At 42.6% G+C, this 21,299-nt stretch overlaps 1 protein-coding gene across 1 annotated transcript in view; it reads right to left on the bottom strand.

The window, feature by feature from the left end:
- PolA1 (DNA polymerase alpha catalytic subunit) overlaps positions 1-21,299 on the bottom strand; it is a 436,605-nt gene that overhangs the window by 367,973 nt on the left and 47,333 nt on the right. The window contains exon 5 of the mRNA XM_071683772.1: positions 18,024-18,281. Coding sequence (XP_071539873.1) covers positions 18,024-18,281 — 258 coding nt within the window. The remainder of the gene's footprint in view (positions 1-18,023; positions 18,282-21,299) is intronic.

Raw genomic sequence — 21,299 nt, 5'->3', positions numbered from 1 at the left:
GGGTCAAGTCAATTGGGAGGTAAGTTTGAATGGAGAAAAACTGGAGGAAGGGAAGTGTTTTAGATATCTGGGAGCGGATTTGGCAGCAGATGGAACCATGGAAGCGGAAGTGAATCATAGGGTGGGGGAGGGGGCGAACGTTCTGGGAGCGTTGAAGAATGTGTGGAAGTCAGGAACATTATCTCAGAAAGCAAAAATGGGTATGTTTGAAGTAATAGTGATTCCAACAATGTTATATGGTTGCGAGCATGGGCTATGGATAGAGTTGTGCGGAGGAGGGTGGATGTGCTGGAAATGAGAAGTTTGAGGACAACTGTGCTGTGGTTTGATCGAGTAAGTAATAATAGGGTAAGATAGATGTGTGGTAATAAAAAGAGTGTGGTTGAGAGAGCAGGAGAGGGTGTGTTGAAATGGTTTGGTCACATGGAGAGAATGAGTGAGGAAAGATTGACCAAGAGGATATATATGTCAGAGGTGGAGGGAATGAGAAGTGGGAGACCAAATTGGAGGTGGAAAGATGGAGTGAAAAAGATTTTGAGTGATCAGGGCTTGAACATGCAGGAGGGTGAAAGGCATGCAAGGAATAGAGTGAATTGGAACAATGTGGTATACTGGGGTCGACGTGCAGTCAATGGATTGAACCAGGGCATGTGAAGCATCTGGGGTAAACCATAGAAAGTTGTGTGGGGCCTGGATGTGGAAAGGGAGCTGTGTTTCAATGCATTATTACATGACAGCTAGAGACTGAGTGTGAACGAATGTGGCCTTTGCTGTCTTTTCCTAGCTCTTACTTGCACACATGAGGGGGGAGGGGGTTGTTATTTCATGTGTGGCGAGGTGGCAATGGGAATAAATAAAGGCAGACAGTATGAATTATGTACATGTGTACATATGTATATGTCTGTGTGTGTATATATATGTATATGTTGAGATCTATAGGTATGTATATTTGCCTGTGTGGATGTGTATGTATATACATGTGTATGTGGGTGGGTTGGGCCATTCTTTTGTCTGTTACCTTGTGCTACCTCGCTAACACGGGAGACAGTGACAAAGCAAAATAAATGAAATCAAATATTTCATCTAAATATTATACTTAACCGCCATCTCCCGTGTCTGCGAGGTAGCGCAAGGAAACAGATGAGGAATAGCCCAAGCAACCCATATACACATTTACACATAAATGTCCTCACACGCACATATACACACATACATTTCAATGTTTTTTTTTCTCCATACTATTCGCCATTTCCCACATTAGCGAGGTAGCATTAAGAACAGGGTACTGAGGCTTTGAGGGAAATCCTCAATCGGCCCCCTTCTCTCTTCCTTCTTTTGGAAAATTAAAAACGAGAGGAGAGGATTTCCAACCCCTCGCTCCCTTCCATTTTAGTCGCCTTCTACGACATGCAGGGAATATGTGGAAGTATTCTTTCTCCCCTATCCCCAGAAATATACATATACATACACAGACATATACATATATATATATATATATATATATATATATATATATATATATATATATATATATATATATTTATATATATATATATATATATATATATATATATATATATATATATCCCTGGGGATAGGGGATTAAGAATACTTCCCACGTATTCCCTGCGTGTCGTAGAAGGCGACTAAAAGGGGAGGGAGCGGGGGGCTGGAAATCCTCCCCTCTCGTTTTTTTTTTTCCAAAAGAAGGAACAGAGGAGAGGTCCAGGTGAGGATATTCCCTCAAAGGCCCAGTCCTCTGTTCTTAACGCTACCTCGCTATCGCGGGAAATAGCGAATAGTATGAAAAAAAAAAAAAAAAAAAAAAAATATATATATATATATATATATATATATATATATATATATATATATATATACATATTGAGTGGGAGATGTATAAAAGAAAGAGACAGGAGGTCAAGAGAAAGGTGCAAGAGGTGAAAAAGAGGGCAAATGAGAGTTGGGGTGAGAGACTATCATTAAATTTTAGGGAGAATAAAAAGATGTTCTGGAAGGAGGTAAATAAAGTGCATAAGACAAGGAAGCAAATGGGAACTTCAGTGAAGGGCGCAAATGGGGAGGTGATAACAAGTAGTGGTGATGTGAGAAGGAGATGGAGTGAGTATTTTGAAGGTTTGTTGAATGTGTTTGATGATAGAGTGGCAGCTATAGGGTGTTTTGGTCGAGGTGGTGTGCAAAGTGAGAGGGTTAGGGAAAATGATTTGGTAAACAGAGAAGAGGTAGTAAAAGCTTTGCGGAAGATGAAAGCCGGCAAGGCAGCAGGTTTGGATGGTATTGCAGTGGAATTTATTAAAAAAGGGGGTGACTGTATTGTTGACTGGTTGGTAAGGTTATTTACTGTATGTATGACTCATGGTGAGGTGCCTGAGGACTGGCGGAATGCGTGCATAGTGCCATTGTACAAAGGCAAAGGGGATAAAAGTGAGTGCTCAAATTACAGAGGTATAAGTTTGTTGAGTATTAGTGGGAAATTATATGGGAGGGTATTGATTGAGAGGGTGAAGGCATGTACAGAGCATCAGATTGGGGAAGAGCAGTGTGGTTTCAGAAGTGGTAGAGGATGTGTGGATCAGGTGTTTGCTTTGAATAATGTGAGAAATACTTAGAAAAGCAAATGGATTTGTATGTAGCATTTATGGATCTAGAGAAGGCATATGATAGAGTTGATAGAGATGCTCTGTGGAAGGTATTAAGAATATATGGTGTGGGAGGCAAGTTGTTAGAAGCAGTGAAAAGTTTTTATCGAGGATGTAAGGCATGTGTACGTGTAGGAAGACAGGAAAGTGATTGGTTCTCATTGAATGTAGGTTTGCGGCAGGGGTGTGTGATGTCTCCATGGTTGTTTAATTTGTTTATGGATGGGGTTGTTAGGGAGGTGAATGCAAGAGTTTTGGAAAGAGGGGCAAGTATGAAGTCTGTTGTGGATGAGAGAGCTTGGGAAGTGAGTCAGTTGTTGTTGGCTGATGATACAGCACTGGTGGCTGATTGATGTGAGAAACTGCAGAAGCTGGTGACTGAGTTTGGTAAAGTGTGTGAAAGAAGAAAGTTAAGAGTAAATGTGAATAAGAGCAAGGTTATTAGGTACAGTAGGGTTGAGGGTCAAGTCAATTGGGAGGTAAGTTTGAATGGAGAAAAACTGGAGGAAGTAAAGTGTTTTAGATATCTGGGAGTGGATCTGGCAGCAGATGGAACCATGGAAGCGGAAGTGAATCATAGGGTGGGGGAGGGGGCGAAAATCCTGGGAGCCTTGAAGAATGTGCGCAAGTCGAGAACATTATCTCGGAAAGCAAATATGGCTATGTTTGAAAGAATAGTGGTTCCAACAATGTTGTATGGTTGCGAGGCGTGGGCTATGGATAGAGTTGTGCGCAGGAGGGTGGATGTGCTGGAAATGAGATGTTTGAGGACAATGTGTGGTGTGAGGTGGTTTGATCGAGTAAGTAATGTAAGGGTAAGAGAGATGTGTGGAAATAAAAAGAGCATGGTTGAGAGAGCAGAAGAGGGTGTTTTGAAATGGTTTGGGCACATGGAGAGAATGAGTGAGGAAAGATTGACCAAGAGGATATATGTGTCGGAGGTGGAGGGAACGAGGAGAAGTGGGAGACCAAATTGGAGGTGGAAAGATGGAGTGAAAAAGATTTTGTGTGATCGGGGCCTGAACATGCAGGAGGGTGAAAGGCAGGGCAAGGAATAGAGTGAATTGGATCGATGTGGTATACCGGGGTTGAAGTGCTGTCAGTGGATTGAATCAGGGCATGTGAAGCATCTGGGGTAAACCATGGAAAGTTGTGTGCGGCCTGGATGTGGAAAGGGAGCTGTGGTTTCGGGCATTATTGCGTGACAGCTGGAGACTGAGTGTGAACGAATGGGGCCTTTGTTGTCTTTTCCTAGTGCTACCTCGCACCCTATGAGGGGGGAAGGGGATGGTATTCCATATGTGGCGAGGTGGCGATGGGAATGAATAGGGGCAGACAGTGTGAATTGTGTGCATGGGTATATATGTATGTGTCTGTGTGTGTATATATATGTGTACACTGAGATGTATAGGTATGTATATTTGCATGTGTGGGCGTGTGTGTGTGTACATTGTGTATGGGGGTGGGTTGTGCCATTTCTTTTGTCTGTTTCCTTGCGCTACCTCACAAACGCGGGAGACAGCAACAAAGCAAAATAAATATAAATAAATAAATATACATATCCATACTTGCTGCCTTCATCCATTCCTGTTGCCACCCCACCACACGAAACAGCACAACCCCCCTCCTGCGCATGTGCACACGCAAGGTAGCACTAAGAAAAGAGAATAAAGGCCACATTCGTTCACACTTAGTCTCTAGCTATCAAGTGTGATGCACCGAAATCAAAGCTCCCTTTCCACATGCAGGCCCCACAAAACTTTGCATGGTTTAACCCAGACGCTTCACATTCCCTGGTTCAATCCACTGACAGCATGTCCACCCTCGTACACCACATCGTTCCAATTCACTTTATTCCTTTCACCCTCCTGTATGTTCAGGCACCGAATTGCTCAAAATCTTTTTCACTCCATCCTTTCACCTCAAATTTGGTCTCCCGCTTGCCCTCATTCCGTCTACCTTTGACACATATATACTCTTGGTCAATCTTTCCTCACTCATTCTCTCCATGTGACCAAACCATTTCAATACACTCTTCTGATCCCTCAACCATACCCTTTTCATTACCACACATCTCTCTTACCCTTTCATTACTTACTCGGTCAAACCACCTCACACCACATATTGTCCTCAAACATCTCATTTCCAACACATCTACCCTCCTCCTCACAACCCTATCTATAGCCCATATCTTGCAACCATATAACATTGTTGAAACCACTATTCCTTCAAACATACCCATTTTCCACTTCGAGATAACGGTCTTGCCTTTCACACATTCTTCACCGCTCCCAGAATCTTCACCCCCTACCCCACCCTGTGACCTTCCGCTTCCATGGTTCCATCTGCTGCTAAATCCACTCACAGATATCTAAAACACTTTGCTTCCTCCAGTTTTTCTCCATTCAAACTTACTTTCCAATTACCTTGCCCCTTAACCCTATATAATCTAATAGCCTTGATCTTATTCACATTTACTCTCAGCTTTCTTCTCTCACACACTTACCAAACTCAGTCACCATTTTCTACAGTTTCTCACCTGAATCAGCCACCAGCTCTGTATCATCAGTAAACAACAACTGACTCACTTCCCAAATTTCTGCAGTTTCTCACCCAAATCAGCTACCAGCTCTGTATCATCAGCAAACAACAAATGACTCACTTCTCAAGCCCTCTCATCCGCATCAGACTGCATACTAATCCCTCTCTCCAAAACTCTTGCATTCACCTCCCTAACAACTGCATCCATAAACAAATTAAACAACCACGGACACATTATGCACTCCTATCGCAAACTGACATTCACTGGGAACCAATCACTTTCCACTCCTCCTACTCGTACAAATGCCTTACTATTATAATTTATTTTACTTTGTCGCTGTCTCCCGCGCTAGCAAGGTAGCGCAAGGAAACAGACGAAAGAATGGCCCAACCCTCCCACATACACATGTATATATGTGCATGTCCACACATGCAAATAAACATACCGACAGATCTCAACGTATATATATATATATATATATATATATATATATATATATATATATAATATATATATATATATATATATATATATATATATATATATATATATATACACACACATGTACATAATTCATACTATCTACCTATATTCATCCCCATCGCCAACCCACCACACATGAAATAACAACCCCCTCCCCCCACATGTGCGTGAGGTAGGACTAGGAAAAGGCAACAAAGGCCACATTCGTTCACACAAAGTCTCTACTGTCATGTAATAATGCACTGAAAACACAGCTCCCTCTCCACATACAGGTCCCACAGAACTTTCAATGGTTTATCCCAGACGCTTCACATGCCTTGGTTCAATCCACTGACAGCACGTCGACCCCGGTATACCACATCGTTCCAATTCACTCTATTCCTTGCACGCCGTTCACCCTCCTGCATGTTTAGGCCCCGATCACTCAAAATCTTTTTCACTCCATCTTTCCACCTCCAATTTGGTCTCCCACTTCTCCTCGTTACCTCCACCTCTGGCACATATATCCTCTTGGTCAATCTTTCCTCACTCATTCTCTCCATGTGTCCAAACCATTTCAAAACATCCTCTTCTGCTCTCTCAACCACACTCTTTTTATTATCACACATCTCTATTACCCTATTATTACTTACTCGATCAAACCACCTTACACCACACATTGTCCTCAAACATCTCATTTCCAGCACATCCCCACTCCTCAGCACAACTCCATCTATAGCCCATGCCTCGCAGCCATAAAACATTCCTTCAAACATTGTTGGAACCACCATTCCTTCAAACATACCCATTTTTGCTTTCCGAGATAATGTTCTCGACTTCCACACATTCTTCAATGCTCCCAGAACTTTCGCCCCCTCCCCCACCCTATGATTCACTTCCGCTTCCATGGTTCCATCTGCTGCCAAATCCACTCCCAGATATCTAAAACACTTCACTTCCTCCAGTTTTTCTCCATTCAAACTTACCTCCCAATTGACTTGTCCCTCAACCCTACTGTACCTAATAACCTCGCTCTTATTTACATTTTCTCTCAGCTTTCTTCTTTCACACACTTTACCAAACTCAGTCACCAGCTTCTGCAGTTTCTCACATGAATCAGCCACCAGCACTGTATCATCAGTGAACAACAACTGACTCACTTCCCAAGCTCTCTCATCCACAACAGACTGCATACTTGCCCCTCTTTCCAAAACTCTTGCATTCACCTCCCTAACAACCCATCCATAAACAAATTAAACAACCATGGAGACATCACACACCCCTGCCGCAAACCTACATTCACTGAGAACCAATCACTTTCCTGTCTTCCTACACGTATTAATGCCTTACATCCTCGATAAAAACTTTTCACTGCTTCTAACAACTTGCCTCCCACACCATATATTCTTAATACCTTCCACAGAGCATCTCTATCAACTCTATCATATGCCTTCTCCAGACCCATAAATGCTACAAACAAATCCATTTGCTTTTCTAAGTATTTCTCACATACATTCTTCAAAGCAAACACCTGATCCACACATCCTTTACCACTTCTGAAACCACACTGCTCTTCCCAAATCTGATGCTCTGTAAAAGCCTTCACTCTCTCAATCAATACCCTCCCATATAATTTCCCACTAATACTCAAAAAACTTTTACTTTTGTAATCTGAGCACCCATTTTTATCCCCTTTGCCTTTGTACAATGGCACTATGCAAGCATTCCACCAATCCTCAGGCGCAAGTCATACATACATTAAATAGCCTTACCAACCAGTCAACAATACAGTCACCCCCTTTTTTAATAAATTCCAGCGCAATACCATCCAAACCCGCTGCCTTGCCAGCTTTCATCTTCCACAAAGCTTTTACTACCTCTTCTCTGTTTACCAAATCATGCTCCCTAACCCTCTCACTTTGCACACCACCTTGACCAAAACACCCTATATCTGCCACTCTATTATCAAACACATTCAACAAACCTTCAAAATACTCACTCCATCTCCCTCTCACATCACCACTACTTGTTATCACCTCCCCATTAGCGCCATTCACTGAAGTTCCCATTTGTCCCTTGTCTTATGCACTTTACTTACCTCTTTCCAAAACATCTTTTTATTCTCCCTAAAATTTAATGATACTCTCTCACCCCAACTCTCATTTGCCCTCTTTTTCACCTCTTGCACCTTTCTCTTGACCTCCTGCCTCTTTCTTTTATACATCTCCCACTCATTTGCATTATTTCCCTGCAAAAATCGTCCAAATGCCTCTCTCTTCTCTTTCACTAATAATCTTACTTTTTCATCCCACCACTCACTACCCTTTCTAATCCACCCACCTCCCAAGCTTCTCATGCCACAAGCATCTTTTGTGCAAGCCATCATTGCTTCCCTAAATACATCCCATTCCTCCCCCACTCCCCTTACCTCCTTTGTTTTCACCTTTTTCCATTCTGTACTCAGTCTCTCCTGGGGCTTCCTCACACAAGTCTCCTTCCCAAGCTCACTTACTCTCACCAGTCTCTTCACCCCAACATTCCTTCTTTACCCCAACATTCTCTCTTCTTTTCTGAAAATCTCTACCAATCTTCACCTTTGCCTCCACAAGATAATGATCAGACATCCCTCCAGTTGCACTTCTCAGCAAATTAACATCCAAAAGTCTCTCTTTCGCACTGCCTATCAATTAACACGTAATCCAATAATGCTCTCTGGCCATCTCTTATACTTACATATGTATACTTATGTATATCTTTCTTTTTAAACCAGGTATTCCCAATCACCAGTCCTTTTTCAGCACATAAATCTACAAGCTTTTCACCATTTCCATTTACAATACTGAACACCCCATGTACACCAATTATTCCCTCAACTGCCACATTACTCACCTTTGCATTCAAATCACCCATCACTATAACCCAGTTTCGTGCATCAAAACTACTAACAAAACTCACTCAGCTGCTCCCAAAACACTTGCCCTTCATGATCTTTCTTCTCATGCCCAGGTGCATATGCATCAATAATCACCCATCTCTCTCCATTCACTTTCAGTTTTACCCATATCAATCTAGAGTTTACTTTCTTACACTCTATCACATACTCCCACAACTCCTGTTTCAGGAGGAGTACTACTCCTTCCCTTGCTCTTGTCCTCTCATTAACCTCTGACTTACTCCCAAGACATTCCCAAACCACTCTTCCCCTTTAACCTTGAGCTCCGTTTCACTCAGAGCCAAAACATCCAGGTTCCTTCCCTCAAAAATACTAACTATCTCTCCTTTTTTCTCATCTTGGTTACATCCACACACATTTAGATACCCCAATCTGAGCCTTTGAGGAGGATGAGCACTCCCCGTGTGACTCCTTCTTCTGTTTCCCCTTTCAGAAAGTTGAAATACAAGGAGGGGAGGGTTTCCAGCCCCCCCGCTCCCGTCCCATTTAGTCACCTTCTACAGCACGTGAGGAATGCGTGGGAATGCCTTACATCCTTGATAAAAACTTTTCACTGCTTCTAGTAGCCTACCTCCCACACCATATACTCCTAATACCTTCCACAAAGCATCTCTATCAACTCTATCATATGCCTTCTCCAGATCCATAAATGCTACACGCAAGTCCATCTGTTTTTCTAAGTATTTCTCACATACATTCTTCAAAGCAAACACCTGATCCACACATCCTCTACCACTTCTGAAACCATACTACTCTTCCCCAATCAGATGCTCTGTACATGCCTTTACCCTCTCAATCAATACCCTCCCATATAATTTCCCTAGAATGCTCAACAAACTTATACCTCTGTAATTTGAACACTCACCTTTATCCCTTTTGCCTTTGTACAATGGCACTATGCATGCATTCCGCTAATCCTCAGGCACTTCACCATGAACCATACATGCACTGAATGTCCATACCAGCCAGTCAACAACAAAGTCACCTCCTCTTTTAATAAATTCCACTGCAATACCATCCAAACCCGCTGCCTTGCTGGATTTTCATCTTCCGCAAGGCTTTCACTACCTCTTGTCTGTTTACCAAACCATACTCACAGACCCTCTCACTTCGCACACCACCTCGACCAAAACACTTTATATGCCACTCTATCATCAAACACATTTAACAAACCTTCAAAATACTGACTCCATCTCCTCACTTCACCACTACGTGTTAGTACCTCCCCATTAGCCCCCTTCACCAATGTTCCCATTTATTCTCTTGTCTTATGCACTTTATTTACCTCCTCCTAAAACAAATGTGGTGTGAGGTGGTTTGATCGAGTAAGTTATGAAAGGGTTAAAGAGATGTGTGGTAATAAACAGAGTGTGGTTGAGAGAGCAGAAGAGGGTGTATTGAGATGGTTTGGTCACATGGAGAGATTGAGTGAGGAAAGACTGACAAAGAGGATATATGTGTCAGAGGTGGAGGGAACGAGGAAAAGTGAGAGACCAAATTGGAGGCGGGAGGATGGAATGAAAAAGATTTTGAGTGATCGGGGCCTGAAAATAAAGAGGGTGAAAGGCATGCAAGGAATAGAGTGATTTGGAACGATGTAGTATACTGGGGTCGACATGCTGTCAGTGGATTGAACCAAGGAATGTGAAGCGTCCGGGGTAAACCATGGAAAGTTTTGTGGGGCCTGCATGTGAAAAGGGAGCTGTGGTTTCAGTGCAATACACATGACAGCTAGAGACTGAGTGTGAACGGATGTGGCCTTTGTTCTTTTCCTAGCGCTACCTTGCGCGCGTGCTGGGGGGGGGGGGGGGTTTACCATTTCGTGTGTAGCAGGGTGGCAAAAGGAACTGATGAAGGAAGCAAGTATGAATATGTACATGTGTATATATGTATATGTCTGTGTATGTATATTTATATACATTGAAATGTATAGGTATGTATATGTACATGTGTAGGCATTTATGCACATACATGTGTATGTCAGTGGGTTGGCCATTCATTCGTTTGTTTCCTTGCGCTACCTCGCTAATGCAGGAGACAGCGACAAAGTATAATAAAAAAAATAAATATATATATATATCTAAAATTGGAGGAAGTGAAGTGTTTTAGATATCTGGGAGTGGATCTGGCAGCGGATGGAACCATGGAAGCGGAAGTGGATCATAGGGTGGGGGAGGGGGTGAAAATCCTGGGGGCCTTGAAGAATGTGTGGAAGTCGAGAACATTATCTCGGAAAGCAAAAATGGGTATGTTTGAAGGAATAGTGGTTCCAACAATGTTGTATGGTTGCGAGGCGTGGGCTATGGATAGAGTTGTGCGCAGGAGGATGGATGTGCTGGAAATGAGATGTTTGAGGACAATGTGTGGTGTGAGGTGGTTTGATCGAGTGAGTAACATAAGGGTAAGAGAGATGTGTGGAAATAAAAAGAACTTGGTTGAGAGAGCAGAAGAGGGTGTTTTGAAGTGGTTTGGGCACATGGAGAGGATGAGTGAGGAAAGATTGACCAAGAGGATATATGTGTCGGATGTGGAGGGAGCAAGGAGAAGAGGGAGACCAAATTGGAGGTGGAAAGATGGAGTGAAAAAGATTTTGTGTGATTGGGGCCTGAACATGCAGGAGGGTGAAAGGATGGCAAGGAATAGAGTGAATTGGAGCGATGTGGTATACCGGGGTTGACGTGCTGTCAGTGGATTGAAGCAAGGCATGTGAAGCGTCTGGGGTAAACCATGGAAAGCTGTGTAGGTATGTATATTTGCGTGTGTGGACGTATGTATATACAAGTGTATGGGGGGGGGGGGTTGGGCCATTTCTTTCTTCTGTTTCCTTGCGCTACCTCGCAAACGCGGGAGACAGCGACAAAGTATAATAATAAAAATAAATAAAAAAAAAAAAAAAAAAAATATATATATATATCTTTTCTTTCAAACTATTCGCCATTTCCCGCATTAGCGAGGTAGCGTTAAGAACAGAGGACTGGGCCTTTGAGGGAATACCCTCACCTGGCGCAATTCTCTGTTCCCTCTTTTGGAAAATTAAAAAAAAAACGAGAGGGGAGGATTTCCAGCCCCCCGCTCCCTCCCCTTTTAGTCGCCTTCTACGACACGCAGGGAATACGTGGGAAGTATTCTTTCTCCCCTATCCCCAGGGAAAGTATATATATATATATATATATATATATATATAACTGCAGAAGCTGGTGACTGAGTTTGGTAAAGTGTGTGGAAGAAGAAAGTTGAGAGTAAATGTGAATAAGAGCAAGGTTAGTAGGTACAGTAGGGGTGAGGGTCAAGTCAATTGGGAGGTGAGTTTGAATGGAGAAAAACTGGAGGAAGTGTTTTAGATATCTGGGAGTGGATCTGTCAGCGGATGGAACCATGGAAGCGGAAGTGGATCATAGGGTGGGGGAGGGGGCGAAAATTTTGGGAGCCTTGAAAAATGTGTGGAAGTCGAGAACATTATCTCGGAAAGCGAAAATGGGTATGTTTGAGGGAATAGTGGTTCCAACAATGTTGTATGGTTGCGAGGCGTGGGCTATGGATAGAGATGTGCGCAGGAGGATGGATGTGCTGGAAATGAGATGTTTGAGGACAATGTGTGGTGTGAGGTGGTTTGATCGAGTAAGTAACGTAAGGGTAAGAGAGATGTGTGGAAATAAAAAGAGCGTGGTTGAGAGAGCAGAAGAGGGTGTTTTGAAATGGTTTGGGCACATGGAGAGAATGAGTGAGGAGAGATTGACCAAGAGGATATATGTGTCGGAGGTGGAGGGAACGAGGAGAAGAGGGAGACCAAATTGGAGGTGGAAAGATGGAGTGAAAAAGATTTTGTGTGATCGGGGCCTGAACATGCAGGAGGGTGAAAGGAGGGCAAGGAATAGAGTGAATTGGAGTCATGTGGTATACAGGGGTTGACGTGCTGTCAGTGGATTGAATCAAGGCATGTGAAGCGTCTGGGGTAAACCATGGAAAGCTGTGTAGGTATGTATATTTGCGTGTGTGGACGTGTGTATGTACATGTGTATGGGGGGGGGGGGGGGTTGGGCCATTTCTTTCGTCTGTTTCCTTGCGCTACCTCGCAAACGCGGGAGACAGCGACAAATTATAAAAAAAAAAAAAAAAAAAAAAAAAAATATATATATATATATATATTTATATATATATATATATATATATATATATATATATATATATATATATATATATATATATATATATATGCTAAGGTGGAGGCTAAGGTGAAGATTTGTATGGGTTTTCAGAAAAGAAGAGTTAATGTTGGGGTGAAGAGGGTGGTGAGAGTAAGTGAGCTTGGGAAGGAGACTTCTATGAGGAAGTACCAGGAGAGACTGAGTACAGAATGGAAAAAGGTGAGAACAATGGAAGTAAGGGGAGTGGGGGAGGAATGGGATGTATTTAGGGAATCAGTGATGGATTGCGCAAAAGATGCTTGTGGCATGAGAAGCGTGGGAGGTGGGTTGATTAGAAAGGGTAGTGAGTGGTGGGATGAAGAAGTAAGATTATTAGTGAAAGAGAAGAGAGAGGCATTTGGACGATTTTTGCAGGGAAAAAATGAAATTGAGTGGGAGATGTATAAAAGAAAGAGACAGGAGGTCAAGAGAAAGGTGCAAGAGGTGAAAAAGAGGGCAAATGAGAGTTGGGGTGAGAGAGTATCATTAAATTTTAGGGAGAATAAAAAGATGTTCTGGAAGGAGGTAAATAAAGTGCGTAAGACAAGGGAGCAAATGGGAACTTCAGTGAAGGGCGCAAATGGGGAGGTGATAACAAGTAGTGGTGATGTGAGAAGGAGATGGAGTGAGTATTTTGAAGGTTTGTTGAATGTGTTTGATGATAGAGTGGCAGCTATAGGGTGTTTTGGTCGAGGTGGTGTGCAAAGTGAGAGGGTTAGGGAAAATGATTTGGTAAACAGAGAAGAGGTAGTAAAAGCTTTGCGGAAGATGAAAGCTGGCAAGGCAGCAGCTTTGGATGGTATTTCAGTGGAATTTATTAAAAAAGGGGGTGACTGTATTATTGACAGGTTGGCAAGGTTATTTAATGTATGTATGACTCATGGTGAGGTGCCTGAGGATTGGCGGAATGCGTGCATAGTGCCATTGTACAAAGGCAAAGGGGATAAGAGTGAGTGCTCAAATTACAGAGGTATAAGTTTGCTGAGTATTCCTGGTAAATTATATGGGAGGGTATTGATTGAGAGGGTGAAAGCATGTACAGAGCATCAGATTGGGGAAGAGCAGTGTGGTTTCAGAAGTGGTAGAGGATGTGTGGATCAGGTGTTTGCTTTGAATAATGTGAGAAATACTTAGAAAAGCAAATGGATTTGTATGTAGCATTTATGGATCTAGAGAAGGCATATGATAGAGTTGATAGAGATGCTCTGTGGAAGGTATTAAGAATATATGGTGTGGGAGGCAAGTTGTTAGAAGCAGTGAAAAGTTTTTATCGAGGATGTAGGGCATGTGTACGTGTAGGAAGAGAGGAAAGTGATTGGTTCTCAGTGAATGTAGGTTTGCGGCAGGGGTGTGTGATGTCTCCATAGCTGTTTAATTTGTTTATGGATGGGGTTGTTAGGGAGGTGAATGCAAGAGTTTTGGAAAGAGGGGCAAGTATGAAGTCTGTTGTGGATGAGAGAGCTTGGGAAGTGAGTCAGTTGTTGTTTGCTGATGATACAGCGCTGGTGGCTGATTCATGTGAGAAACTGCAGAAGCTGGTGACTGAGTTTGGTAAAGTGTGTGAAAGAAGAAAGTTAAGAGTAAATGTGAATAAGAGCAAGGTTGAGGGTCAAGTCAATTGGGAGGTAAGTTTGAATGGAGAAAAACTGGAGGAAGTAAAGTGTTTTAGATATCTGGGAGTGGATCTGGCAGTGGATGGAACCATGGAAGCGGAAGTGGATCATAGGGTGGGGGAGGGGGCAAAAATCCTGGGAGCCTTGAAGAATGTGTGGAAGTCGAGAACATTATCTCGGAAAGCAAAAATGGGTATGTTTGAAGGAATAGTGGTTCCAACAATGTTGTATGGTTGCGAGGCGTGGGCTATGGATAGAGTTGTGCGCAGGAGGGTGGATGTGCTGGAAATGAGATGTTTGAGGACAATGTGTGGTGTGAGGTGGTTTGATCGAGTAAGTAATGTAAGGGTAAGAGAGATGTGTGGAAATAAAAAGAGCGTGGTTGAGAGAGCAGAAGAGGGTGTTTTGAAATGGTTTGGGCACATGGAGAGAATGAGTGAGGAAAGATTGACCAAGAGGATATATGTGTCGGAGGTGGAGAGAACGAGGAGAAGTGGGAGACCAAATTGGAGGTGGAAAGATGGAGTGAAAAAGATTTTGTGTGGTCGGGGCCTGAACATGCAGGAGGGTGAAAGGAGGGCAAGGAATAGAGTGAATTGGATCGATGTGGTATACCGGGGTTGACGTGCTGTCAGTGGATTGAATCAGGGCATGTGAAGCGTCTGGGGTAAACCATGGAAAGCTGTGTAGGTATGTATATTTGCGTGCGTGGACGTGTATGTATATACATGTGTATGAGGGTGGGTTGGGCCATTTCTTTTGTCTGTTTCCTTGCGCTACCTCGCAAACGCGGGAGACAGCAAAAAAAAAAAAAAAAAAAGAGCATGACTATAGTGATTGATGGCTTCAAAGATTGAAGAGGCGTCATGGAATTTCCATGAATAAAATGAGCGGAAAAAAGCGGTCTGCAAGCACGAAGGAGCTGCTGAGTATGTGGACGAATTTGCGAAACTCGTAGTTAATGAGCACCTAAGTCCTGAGCAGGTGTATAATGCAGATGAAACTGCATTATTCTGGCGATGCACACCTAGGAAAACACTAACAACAGAAGATGAAGAAGACCCCACAGGATTCAAACAAAGGACAGACTTACCATCTTAGGGTATTCAAATGTTTAAAATTTGTTTAATTTGAATATCTAGCAGTCCATGGTGTACTTTAGACACATGGGAGATGTATAATTAGTGGGACAGAGGTGTGTTGATGAATTATTATTACGTGACCACGGTTGGTCTGGCAAAATGGTTAATCCAGCAAGGCTTTGGAACCAAGAGTACTAGAAAATCGGTGGTGTACCTGTATGTATATACAGGTACATATACATATCAGTTGCTGTTCGTTGATGATACAGTGCTGGTGGATGATTTGGGTGAGAAACTGCAGAAGCTGGTGACTGAGTTTGGTAGTGTATGAAAGAAGAAAGCTGAGAGTAAATATGAATAAGAGTAAGGTTATTAGGTACGGTAAGATTGAGGACAGGTCAACTGGGAGGTAAGTTTGAATGGAGAAAAACTGGAGGAAGTGAAGTGTTTTAGATATCTGGGAGTGGATTTGGCAACGGATGGAACCATGGAAGCGGAAGTGAGTCACAGGGTTGGGGAGGGGGCGAAAGTTCTGGGAGCGTTGAAAAATTTGTGGAAGGCGAAAACATTATCTCAGAAAGCAAAAATGGGTATGTCTGAAGGAATAATGGTTCCAACAATCTTATATGGTTGCGAGGCGTGGGCTATAGATAGAGTTGTGTGGAGGAGGGTGGATGTGTTGGAAATGAGATGTTCGAGGACAATATATGGTGTGAGGTGGTTTGATCGAGTAAGTAATGAAAGGGTAAGAGAGATGTGTGGTAATAAAAAGAGTATGGTTGAGATAACAGAAGAGGGTGTTTTGAAATGGTTTGGTCACATGGAGAGAATGAGTGAGGAAAGATTGACAAAGAGGATATATGAGTCAGAGGTGGAGGGAACAAGGAGAAGTGGGAGGCCAAACTGGAGGTGGAGGGATGGAGTGAAAAAGATTTTGAGCGATCGGAGCTTGAACATGCAGGAGGGTGAAAGGCATGCAAGGAATAGAGTGAATTGGAACGATGTGGTATACTGAGGTTGACGTGCTGTCAGTGAATTGAACCAGGGAATGTGAAGCATCTGGGGTAATCCATGGAAAGTTTTGTGGGGCCTGGATGTGGAAGGGGAGCTGTGGTTTTGGTGTATTATACATGACCGCTAGAGAATGAGTGTGAATGAATGTGGCCTTTGTTGTCTTTTCCTAGCCCTACCTCTCGCGCGTGCGAGGGGAGGGGGTTGTCATTTCATGTGTGGCAGGGTGGCAACGGGAATGAATAAGGGCAGCAAATATGAATTATGTACATCTGTATATATGTATATGTCTTTGTATGTATATGTATACATTGAAATGTATAGGTATGTATATAAGCGTGTGTGGATGTGTATGTATATATGTGTATGTAGGTGGGTTGGGCCATTCTTTCGTCTGTTTCCTTGCGCTACCTCGCTAATGCGGGAGACAGCGACAAAGTATAATAAATAAATAAATAACATATACATATATATAAATGTAAATATTCATGCTTACCTTCAGTCATTTCTCACACTACCCCGCCCCACAGAAAACAGCAATGCTAGCCCGTTACAGTGAGGTAGCGGAAAGAAAGCTGACAAAAAAAAGGGTCACATTCATTCACACTCAGTCTTTAGCTATCATGTGTAATGCACCAAAACTACAGCTCCCTATCCACATCCAGGCCCACAGCCCTTTCTTTCCATGGTTTACCCCAAATTCTTCACATGCCCTGGTTAAGTCCACTGACAGTACATCGACCCTGGTATACCACATCATCCCATTTCTCTCTATTCCTTGCACGCCTCTCATCATCCTGTGTGTTCAGGCCCAGACTGCTCAAAATCTTTTTCACTCCATCCTTCCACCTCCAATGTGGTCTGCTGCTTCTCCTTGTTCCCTCTACCATTAACACATATAACTTCTTTGTCAACCTTTCCTCACTCATTCTCTCCATATGTCCAAACCATTTCAACACACCCTCTTCAGCTCTGTCAACCACACTTTTTATTTCCATACATCTCTTTTACCCTTCCATTACTTACTTAATGCAATATTGTCTCTGGATTGGTAAGCAGTCAATTATCTCTGATGCTCATTCCCTTTGAAAGCTCCCTTCCTTCAAGGGTGTGGCTATGCAAATGAGTCTCTATAAAAGTTGAACTGCAGTTTCTCAGCCTTCTGTGTCTCATCCTTGACAGGCCATTGGCAAATGGCAACTCTAACATAATGTTTTCAGAGGCTCTTACCTAATATTCCTACCAACTACTACTGCCTAATGTCAATTATTACATTTAAAAGTACATCATATCTGAGATATCAATTGGATGTTTTGAGAAAATATCAACCTCAGCTCAAGGTTGCTTTCAGATAATATACTGACAGAAACAAAATACATCATGAATGCTTATCAAACCACTAGGAAAATATTTTGTAAACATGCACAGGAAATCCTTATGAAGGAGGCTAAAACATGAAAAGCATAATGCTACATTCTATACCTACAGTACCTCACATCGAATAATCCAACAGTACCTTAGGAGACACTCCACTGGCATTCTCTTGAATAATACATCGAGGTTGGAGTGGTTTGGTGTATGTCTTAGACCGGGTAGGTGTAGTAATTTGACGTCTTGCAAAAGGATTCACAGCTGCTTTGTTAGAATTTGGAGAGGTTTTCAAGATCTTTTTCTTGAGAACTGTCAGTTGTGGTGGGCGGACTGTGGTAGGTTCTTTATCCAAGTCCTGTAGAATGTCTCCCAGCAGATCATCATCATCAAGCCGGACTTCAGACTGAGAAGATATAAAGAAATATAGGAAAAATAATGCTAAAAGAGTACTAAAAGATGAGAAAGGAGAAAACAACATTGACGGCATTCGATCATCAAGTATTCATAACTTTAAAGTATAAAGCCCCATATATCTGAAGATGTTAAGAAAAAGATTAAATTTTCTGTATGCCATGATCCCAAAACTTTCTTTCTCATACTTGAGAGAACAGAAGAGGATGCGTTGAACTGATTTGGACACATGGACAGAATGTGTGAGGAAAGATTGACAAAGAGGATATATGTGTCAGAGGTGGAGGGAACAAGAAGTGGGAGACCATATTGGAGGTGGAAGGGTGGAGTGAAAAAGATTTTGAGAGGTCAGGGCCTGAACATACAGAAGGGTGGAAGGGATGCAAGGAAGAGAGTGAATTGGAGTGATGTGGTATACCGAGGTCGAGGTGCTGTCAATGGATTGAACCAAGGCATGTGAAGTGTCTGGGGTAAATCATGGAAAGGTCTGTGGGTCCTAGATATGGAAAGGGAGTTGTGGTTTCGGTGCATTATACATTACAGCTAGAGATTGAGTGTGAACGAATGTGGCCTTTTTGTCTTCATGTGTAGCAGAGTGGCGACGAGAATGGATGAAGGCAGCAAGGAAACAGATGAAAGAATGGCCCAACCCACCCACACACACATGTATATACATACACGTCCACAAACGCACATATACATACATATACATTTCAACGTATACACATATATACAGACATATACATATATACACATGTACATAATTCATACTTACTGCCTTTATTCATTCCCGTCGCCACCCCACCACACATAAAATAACAAACCCCTCCTCCTGCATTTGTGCGAAGTAGCGCCAGGAAAAGACAACAAAGGCCACATTCATTCACACTCTAGCTGTCATGTATAATGCACCGAAAACACTGCTCCCTTTCCACATCCAGGATCCAAAAAACTTTCTATGGCTTACCCCAGACACTTCACATGCCCTGCTTCAATCCATTGACAGCATGTCAACCCCAGTATACCACATCATTCCAATTCATTCTATTCCTTGCACGCCTTTCACCCTCCTGCATTTTCAGGCCCTGATCGCTCAAAATCTTTTTCACCCCATCTTTCCACCTTCAATTTGGTCTCCCACTTCTCGTTCCCTCCATCTCTGACACATATATCCTCTTTGTCAATCTCTCCTCACTCATTCTCTCCATGTGACCAAACTATTTCAAAACACCCTCTTCTGCTCTCTCAACCACACTCTTTTTTATTGCCACACATCTCTCTTACCCTTTCATTACTTACTCGATCAAACCACCTCACACCACAGATTTTCCTCAAACATCTCATTTCCAACACATCCACCCTCCTCCGCACAACTCTATCTATAGCCCATGCCTAACAACCATATAACATTGTTGGAACCACTATTTCTTCAAACATACCCATTTTTGCTTTCCGAGATAATGACCTCGTCTTCCACATATTTTTCAACACTCCCAGAACCTTCATCCCCTCCCAAACCCTGTGACTCACTTCTGCTTCCATGGTTCCATCCGCTGCCAAATCCACTCCCAGATAGCTAAAACACTTCACTTCCTCCAGTTTCTCTCCATTCAAACTTACCTCCCAATTGACTTGTCCCTCAACCCTACTGTACCTAATAACCTTGCTCTTATTCACATTTACTTACAGCTTTCTTCTTTCACACACATTACCAAACTCAGTCACCAGCTTCTACAGTTTCTTACCCGAATCAACCACCAGCACTGTATCATCAGTGAACAACAACTGATTCATTTCCCAAGCTCTCTCATCCACAACAAACTGCATACTTGCCCTTCTCACCAAAACTCTTGCATTCAACTCCCTAACAACCCCATCCATAAACAAATTAAACAACCATGGAGACATCACACACCACTGCCGCAAACTGACATTCACAGAGAACCAATCACTTTCCTCTCTTCCTACACGTACACGTGACTTACATCCTCAATAAAAACTTTTCACTGCTTCTTACATCTTGCCTCCCACACCATATATTCTTAATACCTTCCACATAGCATTCAATCAACTCTATCATATGCCTTCTCTAGATCTATAAATGCTACATACAAATCCATTTGCTTTTTTAAGTATTTCTCACCAACATTCTTCAAAGCAAACACCTGATCCACACATACTCTACAACTGAGACCACACTGCTCTTCCCCAATCTGATGCTCTGTACATGCTTTCATCCCTTGTATCAATACCCTCCCATATAATTTCCCAGGTATACTCAACAGACTTATACCTCTGTAATTTGAGCACTCACCTTTATCCCCTTTGCCTTTGTACCAATGGCACTATGCATGCATTCCACCAATCCTCAGGCACCTCGCCATCAGTCATACACACACTAAATATCCTTACCAACCAGTCAACTACACAGTCACCCCCTTTTTTAATAAATTCCACTGCAATGCCATCCAAGCCCACTGCCTTGCCTTCTTTCATCTTCTGCAAAGCTTTTACTACCTCTTCTCTGTTTACCAAATCATTCTACCTAACACTCTCACTTCGCACACCACCTCGACCATATTGATGAATATGTACATGTATGTATGTATGTATGTATGTATGTTTTTTTTTTTTTTTGCTTTGTCGCTGTCTCCCGCGTTTGCGAGGTAGCGCAAGGAAACAGACGAAAGAAATGGCCCAACCCACCCCCATACACATGTATATACATACGTCCACACACGCAAATATACATACCTACACAGCTTTCCATGGTTTACCCCAGACGCTTCACATGCCTTGATTCAATCCACTGACAGCACGTCAACCCCGGTATACCACATCGCTCCAATTCACTCTATTCCTTGCCCTCCTTTCACCCTCCTGCATGTTCAGGCCCCGATCACACAAAATCTTTTTCACTCCATCTTTCCACCTCCAATTTGGTCTCCCTCTTCTCCTTGCTCCCTCCACCTCCGACACATATATCCTCTTGGTCAATCTTTCCTCACTC

This window comes from Panulirus ornatus, chromosome 37 (genome assembly GCF_036320965.1).
Source record: "Panulirus ornatus isolate Po-2019 chromosome 37, ASM3632096v1, whole genome shotgun sequence".
NCBI lineage: Eukaryota > Metazoa > Arthropoda > Malacostraca > Decapoda > Palinuridae > Panulirus > Panulirus ornatus.
Note: the sequence above shows the minus strand (reverse complement) of the source record. Positions and strands in the feature narration are given on the sequence as shown.